The sequence below is a fragment of the Coturnix japonica genome, chromosome 23, assembly GCF_054131305.1.
Source record: "Coturnix japonica strain WE chromosome 23, WE-NBRP24, whole genome shotgun sequence".
Lineage (NCBI taxonomy): Eukaryota > Metazoa > Chordata > Aves > Galliformes > Phasianidae > Coturnix > Coturnix japonica.
The window spans coordinates 6,163,179-6,170,852 of NC_140685.1; the positions used below are offsets into that span (position 1 = coordinate 6,163,179).

The following is a 7,674-nucleotide window of genomic DNA, read 5'->3' on the forward strand; positions in this document are numbered from 1 at the left end:
ATTGGAGCCCGGCGGTAGTGGAGGGGGTGCGGTTTCTCTTCGGCTCGGCTCGGTACGGCACGGCTTCGCACCGGGAGACACAACCATGGGCCGGGCATGGGACCCGAGAGCGCAGGTACGAGGGGGGGTCGGGCTGCGCTCCATTACGGCTCAGCACGGCACGGCTCGGAACGACACGGCACGGGGGTGGGACGGCCGGGCCTTGGCTTTGCTATTGTCCGGGGGAGGGACGGGGCGCGGCGGCATTGGGGCAAGCACTGAGCTCGGACCGTTCCTCTCCGATGGCTGTTGGGGGAGCTCCGGGCCGTGTGTTGCCGGCTTCGTCGTAGGGATAAAGCTCCGGTGGGCAGAGAGCCCCGCGGGTGGGGTTCGGTAATCGGGAATGGAGCTGGGCTGCGGGGCTGGCAGCGCTGTGGCCCCAACCTCCTCCCACCTCGAACCAGGGAACAGCCCCTGAACCAGGGGGTGGGTGGGATGCGGGGCCGGGGGGTCCGGTGCCCCACCACTGCGGGTGGAGTCCCGGGGCTGTCCTGAGCCCTGTCCCTGCTCCAGGCCGGGTGTGTGAAGGAGTTAACAGGATGCAGCGCCTCCGGAGCTCTATTTGCCCAGCCTGGGGCACCGGTTCGCCCCACCCGAGCTGCGGGCTCCGGCCTCGGGGCTGTCCCGGCCCTGGCGCGTTGTCCTGCCCCGGTTCGCGGTGCCCAGGCTGGGCTCTGACCGCCCACCCCGTCGAAGTCCCGAACTCTGCGCCCTTCTCGGAAACGCCGATCCTTGGAGCAGCTCCAGCCGCACCTCTGTGCTCGCTGGGACGGGGCTAAAGCGGGTGCTGAGTCACAGAGCAGCTTGAAATCCCCCTTTAGCTCTGTTTCCTGCAGATGGGGATGGGTCAGGGTTTCCCGGCCGTCTCGTTCTACTCTCCTGTAGCTCTCAGCACTCCCGGGGGACTCATTCTAGATATCCCGGGGCCTTTCTCAGCTCTGCAACGTGAGCACGGGGCTCAGAAGCCTGATACGGTGTGGGACGGTGCTGCCAAAGCCGAGCTGGGGGGTAGAAGCAGCTGGTCGGGAAAGGGATGCAGCCTGTGCTGCCCTGGCTTGACCCCAGCAGCCCCGGTGTCGGTATGGATGTTTCCAAGTGCCGATCTATAGGCTGTTAACGCAGGAGATGGGATCGTTAGTTATATTGGGGGGGGGGGGGGAACTGAGGCAGGGAGAGGGGCAGGGAGCGACGGACCGATCTTGGGACACGCAGTAAACAAATCTGTTTTGGACGCGGCTCCCTCGGAGACCGTGGAGCGAATCCAGCTGAGGTTTAGCACAGGGTATGTTCATGAGGTTGGGTGCTGGTGGGGGGCAGCCACCCCCTCGGTGCCACGCTGTGGGGTGAGCTGTGAGCAGCCCGGCGGCGTTGTGCTGACCGCTGCCGTCTCTCCCTTTGTTCGCAGGGTTTTGTTTGAGCTCAGGCAGCGCGGGGCCCTCAGCCGGCCGGTGGGGTGCGGGCAGGTTTGGGGTATCGGGGTGAGCCGTGGGAAGCCGGGCTGTTTATTTCCCGTCCACCCCAGTGAAACCGCAGGAATTCGGAGCCTGGAGGAGGTCAGAAGGGCTGTTTAGCCCCTGTATCCTGTTAGACCCTGACCAGCCCGTTGTTGCCAGAGACTGAACGAGGAGATAGATAACCCTTCCCCTCGGAAACGTCCCCTCCGTGGCTTCGGGGCTGCTTCTCGGGCCCTAAGCAGGAGGTTTTTGCTCCCTTGCGTGTTATGGCGTGTCCTGCCCATAGCTCCTCGTTGAACTCTGGATGCAGCTTTTGGGCGTCAGCTCTCCCTGGGGGAACGCCGCTTTTTGGCACCGCCAGGCTGGCGCTTCCCCGGGTCAGCTCTGATTTACGCACAGATAGCTGCAGCCAGAGCCGAGCTGAGCCGTCCCACTGACCCAGGCTCCGACGGCTGAAGCCTCCTCTGTGCATCCCCTGACTGAGTCGGCTGCGGAGCCAACAGACAGGACCAGACCTGTCACCTACAGCGGAGATCAGCGTTTACCGGGTGCCTCCTCGTCCCACGCGAACAGAACCGGCCGCCCCAAACCTGGCGGGGCTCATCGGGGTGTGATAACACGTCGGTCCCCTCGTGGGACCGGAGGTAGCAGGGCGTCATCTGAGAAGAGAAGCGTCTCCGGCAGCCGTCTGCCAAGCAGCGACATCAAAGGGCTGTGCGAGACGGCAGCCGGGGGCTGGGGGTGGGCAGCGTCCTCCCTGCCCCGGAGCTGTATTGGGGATGGACCGGTCCTGTGCTGCCCCTGCCCCAGCGCCCGGCAGGGTGGGGAGCATCCTCTGATCTCCGGGGCTGGAGGCTGCTGCCTGTGGCATGTGCACAACCTGGCTCGTTGGGATCCGGCTGGGCTGGATGGGATGGGCTCTCCCAGCCCGGGAGCGGGGTGAGCCAGAGGCAAAGTGTGTGGGAGTGTGGCTGGAGCGTTGTTTCCCTCGCATGCACCCATGTGCCATCCCTGTGCTTTCGCCTTATGGTCCCCAGTGGGTGACTGATGTGGAGTGGGGTGAGATGGGGCTGCAAGTGGCATTGGGGTGTGCGGTCACCGCCGCTAACCCTGTGTGGGGCTGGCTGGGATTTAGCTCTCCTCTGTGCTGTCTGCAGGATCTGGGTGTCCCTGAGCACCTATTTGCTGGGGAAGTCAGGGATAAGGGGCTCTGGCTGTTTCGAGCTCAAAGTCCCAAAGGGTTGAGAAGCAGGGATGAGGCAGAGTGTGAACCGCTGCTTTGCCTTCTCCCTGTTGCCTTTAAACCCTGCTTACAGGTCCCATCCTATCCCCATCTCCAAAGCCCTGCCTGGACTCGCTGCCACCCGTCATGCCCAGAAATGGGCAGCGCTGCCAGCCTTGCTGCACCGCTCAGGTTTCACAGCCGTGATCCCAGAGGCAGCAGAAGAGGCAGCTGTGGAACTGCACTGGCCTGGTTTCCTTTGTGAAAGCATGCACAGCGTGAATGTCACAGGATCTGCTCCTTGCCCCAAGCGAGAGCAGGAGGAGAGAGGGCTCTGTGCCCCATTCCCTCAGTGGGATGGGGCTGGTGGAGGTGGATGCTCAAGGTTTGCCTTTATGTGAGGCTGGGGGTAAAGCCCTGAGGGAGATTTGGGCCATTATGAAATGGGTTTGGGGGCTGAAGCTTCGGGGTTGGGGGGGGGAGAGGGCTTGTTTGGAGGCTGATGGTGATGGAGGGCGGCTGGATAGGGAGGCTGTGCCAGTAACTCCTGGCGGCCCCTTCACTGCAGCTTGCAAAGTATCTTGCAAATGCTCAACTTGGCCCCGAAATCTAAATACAAGGGAGGGACAGTCCCCAGATGGCCTAAATCAGCCAGCACGGTTGCCTGGCCCAGCTGGGGAGCTTGCTGGGAGTGTTTGTTTTATGTAAAACCAAAGGCTGCAGGAATGCTGGCCTGAAAGGAGAATGCACAGAGTGAAATGTCTGCACCATGCGCATGTAGGAGCTGCTGCTGGAAGTGGGGTGCTCTGGGGAGCTGATGGGCTGCATAGGGGTGTGGGGAGGAGCCCATCCAGCTCTGGGTTTAGGGTGGCTGCAGTGTATGGGATGAGCTGGTGGGAAATGGAGCAGCTACACCATCCATGCCGCTGTGTCCCCTCCGGAGCCCCCATGGGTCACTATGTCCCTGCAGCTCTGGGGGCTGCTATGTACTATGCTGCTCTGAGCAGGAACTGCGTGAGTGGGGCAGGGAATGGGGACTTTGCACCCATGTGGGGTCAGAGTGCGCCCTACCCACATGGAACGAGCTCAGCTGCGTGGTGAGGGACAGACAGACATCTCAGGGCAGGTTTGGGGTGTGTGTGTGGGAATGTGGCTGGGTTTTGTTGGGATCTTGCTGCTGTATCAACCTATGGGCTCGCTCCCCACTGGTCCCACAGAGCTGGGCATGGCTGGAGGACATAGGGAAGAGTTGTTGTCCCTTTCCCTGTGAGCGTCACTGTGTCGGCAATGCCGCGGTGCCCGAGTGGAGGAAGAGGGCGGCTGTGAGCTCTTCCTCTCTGGCTCTTCCTCACTCGGGGCCACCTGGGGCTGCCTGACGCCATGGGATGCAGAGATGTGGTCACTGTCCTTGTTCCCTCCTGTGTGGCTGCTGGGGCTGGGCTGGATGGGGTCAGTGGTGGCACTGGGGATGGGGGTGGCCGTAATGGTGCCGGGTTGTGGGAAAGAGGAAGGGAGAGGTGCTTGGTCATCTCTGCTGTGAGCTGTAAGCCCTGAGTCACGGCAGTGATGGTGAGGTGGCCATGCGGGGGAGTGGGGTGGGGGCACATGTAGGATCAGCACCAGGGCACAGCATGGATGGCTTTGTGGTACCCCCATGTCCCCATTCTGCCATGCATGCCACCAGGTGCTCAAGGCTGCAGAAGCTGTCCCTGCTCTGCTCCCCTCAGCCTGGAGGTGCCTCCCGGGGGCTCCTCACACACTTCCTGCCGTCTGTTTCCAATTCCTCCTGGCTGCTGCTCCTCCCAGCTTTCTTTCAATTAAAAAAAAAAAAAGAAAATCCCAGGCATCCCCTCGGTGTGCAGCTCCTGGAGGTTCAGTGCTGCCGTGCCGCACTCCGGTGGGCTGCACAGGGAGGGGGGGGCTGTGGGTTCCCTCACTGTCCCTCTTTGTTTGTGTCCCCAAAGCGTGGTGGTGTCACCCGAGGAGCTCTGCTGTAGATCTGGCTGCTGTGGGGCTCAGCTTTCCCTTCTGGGGCAGTGGGGTGAGAGGGGTCCATGGTGCAGGATGAGAAGTGGTGATGCTGTGATGGTTCCCCAGGTTTGCTATCCTGGATCTGCCTCCGAAGCAGCAATAAAGTGCGAGTGGTCAGGGAGGAGAAGTGACACCTGTGAGCCTTCAGCTCAGGGTCACCATGGGACAGGACAAGGGGACCACAGTGCCATGCTTGTTTTCATCAGGGACTTTCCTACTGCTCTTCCATGCCCAACTCTTGGTCTGATTTGTGGATGGGGACTGGCACTGCTCATCTGAGGGGACAGAACAGGGTGTGGATGGCTTGGTGGAGTCTGAGGCCCCATCCCCCTTGCAATGGTCTGTGTGTAGGAGCTGATGCTTTTTCCTGGGGGATCAGAGTCATTTGTGGCCATGGTGTTGTATTTTGCAGCCTGGTAGTATGAGGGCTGGTGTCAGCAGGTCTGTGCCCATTGGTTTAGGTTGAGAGGTGGTAGCCTCATATTGCACCAGGGGGGTTCAGGTTGGATATTAGAAACAATTGCTTCTCAAAATGAGTGGTTGGGCCCTGGCACAGCTGTCCAGGGAATGACAGAGTCACCATCCCTGGAGGTGTTTCAGAACCATGGAGATGTGGCACTTGGGGACATGGTCGGTGGGTACAGTGGGGGTGCTTTAGGGGCTTAGAGGTCTTTGATTCTATGATTCCGTGGTGTCTCCATAACCTGACTGTGTCCCTCTCCTGTCCCCTTGCAGTGACCCACTGGTGATGCTGGGTGTGACCCTGTGTGTGGAGCAGCAGCCGTGAGCAGCAGCCGTGCACGCTGGGCCGTGCTGCCCACCACCAGCACCATGCCCATCCTCAAGCAGCTCGTTTCCAACTCGGCACACTCCAAGCGACGCTCACGGGCTGACCTGACAGCAGAGATGATCAGCGCACCGCTGGGGGACTTCAGGCACACCATGCACGTGGGCCGGGCTGGGGATGCCTTTGGGGACACCTCGTTCCTCACCAGCAAAGCTGGAGAGCCAGAGGTAGGTGAGGAGCCAGGAGCCTCCAAGCCAGGGCTGCTGTCCCGCCGCTTCCGCAGCAGCAAACGCTCGCAGTCGGTGACGCGGGGTGACCGGCGGGACATGCTGGGCTCTCTGCGTGACTCCGCTCTCTTTGTGAAGAACGCCGTCTCCTTGCCGCAGCTCAATGAGAAGGAGGTGGACAGGAGCGCGGGGCAGCTGCCCAAGAGCCTCTCCTCCAGTCCTGTCAAGAAGATGCCGGAGGAGATGAGCCCCGAAGAGCAGCAGCGTCTCAATGGGGCGGCTGCTGGGCCGCTGAGCCCTGGCATGGATGAGCGCGACTTCGGGGACATCACGGAGCTGCCCGTTGTGGTGGCCAAAAGTGGGGCGGGCATGAAACACGCTGAGTCCATCATGTCCTTCCACATCGACTTGGGGCCCTCCATGCTCGGCGATGTGCTGAGCATCATGGATAAGGAGCAGTGGGAGCAGGATGAAGACCTTGAGGTGGAGGAGAGCCGCGAGGAGGGGGATGTTGCTGTACCCGGTTCTCCGGTGGCCACACAGAGCCAGAGCCCATCCCGCAGCACCGGTGGCCCCAGGGACAGCAGTGCAGCATCCAGCTGTGCCTCGGGGCCGGGGGAGCGCAGCCCCCTCCCAGTAGGAGCACAGAGCCAGCGGGGCCCTCCAAAGCGCCCCGACAAGGAGTTCTCCTTTGCTGATGAAGATGATGATGAGATCAGGGTATAAGGGCGGGCGGTGAGCTGAGGGGACTGGTTCTTATTTGTGACTGTTTGGACATGGGGATGGCTGACCCAGTGCTGGGGCTGGCAGCGCCAGGAACACTATGCTCTTCTCCCACCCAGTTTGCCAGTGCCATCCCATGGTGACAGGACAGTGCTGCCCTGGGAAAGCTCCAGTGTGTCCTTGGACAAGAAATAGACTTGGTTCTTTCTGTTGGACTTTGGATTCTAGTGCTCTTTTTTCTTTTCCTTTTTTTCCCCTGCCCATGTAAAGCATTATAGGATCAAACAAAATGAGGCTTTGAGGTTTTAGTCCCTCTAGTAATACATATATATATTTTTTTCCACCTTAAGGTTTTTACTGCTCTCCGATTTGTACTTAACTTTCTTTACTCTTTGCTTTTGTTGTTGTTTTTTTAACGGAGGGGACATTTCCCATGAGGAAGGACTTAAACTCAGAGCCCTGGGACAGCTGGCAGCTCTGGGTTTCTTAGGGACTTTCTGCAGTCTGAGAGCCTCTGCCTTCATGCTGCAGTGAGGACTCACTTCTCACACATCAGATGGAGGCTCCATCCCAGCAGTGACACACTCCGTATGGTCCTGGCACCGATTGTGTTGGGGACACTAATAGGACCGTGGGTCTGTGCCCTGAGGGGTGAATGCCTGGGACCCCCTGGTCCTGCATGCTGGTGGAAGCTGTTGTGGGGCTGTTCTGGTGCAGGCGGGTGGAAGAAAAGGGTTTTATACCATGTATGTAAAAATGTGAAGAATAAAGGAAATGTTAGTGACAGCAGTGGCTTGAGTTCCTATGGGGCGAGATGTGGGTGGCTGCCTTCCATACCAGATCCAGTGTGGGGATGGGGTTTTTCTATACTGCTTCCAGACCTGGTGCTGTTGCCTTCTCCCTGGCCCTGTGGCTGCTCTCTGGCTCAGTGTGAGGCTGTGCCAACCTGGCTGTATGTTGGCACCTGTGGCTGTGCTCTATCTGCCCATCAGAGCGGGGCTGCCTGCTGTGGGGGAAGCGGGTGAGCTCCTGCTGGCCGGATCTGGCTCTGGGCTGTGCCCTTCCGGCCAGCCCTGCTCCTGCCAAGGGGTGGCTTTGCCAAGTGGCCTCTCCTCCTGCAGCCCGCTTCCTTCAGCCACGGAGAAGGGGAAGGTAGAAGGGCAGGACTGGCTGTTCCCAGTCCTATGGGCT

The 7,674-nt window shown here is 60.4% G+C and overlaps 1 protein-coding gene across 7 annotated transcripts; it reads left to right on the forward strand.

Annotated features, from left to right (window-relative positions):
- On the forward strand, positions 1 to 7,269 carry CDC42EP4 (CDC42 effector protein 4). Of its 7 annotated transcripts, none has more exons than XM_015880118.2 (3): positions 1 to 115; positions 5,482 to 5,760; positions 5,899 to 7,269. In XM_015880118.2, the coding sequence occupies exons 2-3, from the start codon at positions 5,578 to 5,580 to the stop codon at positions 6,484 to 6,486; spliced, it is 771 nt and encodes a 256-aa protein (XP_015735604.2). In that variant the 5' UTR covers positions 1 to 115; positions 5,482 to 5,577; the 3' UTR covers positions 6,487 to 7,269. The 7 variants fall into 7 exon arrangements, with proteins under 7 accessions (XP_015735604.2, XP_015735601.2, XP_085379099.1 ...); XM_085522973.1 differs by lacking the exon at positions 1 to 115 and adding an exon at positions 229 to 342; XM_085522972.1 differs by lacking the exon at positions 1 to 115 and adding an exon at positions 1,887 to 2,432.
- Positions 7,270 to 7,674: the final 405 nt, after the last annotated feature.

What these genes read in the sequence shown, in the direction of transcription:
- CDC42EP4 (XM_015880115.2), top strand. Translation starts at nt 5,578, where the DNA reads ATGCCCATCCTCAAGCAGCTCGTTTCCAACTCGGCACACTCCAAGCGA.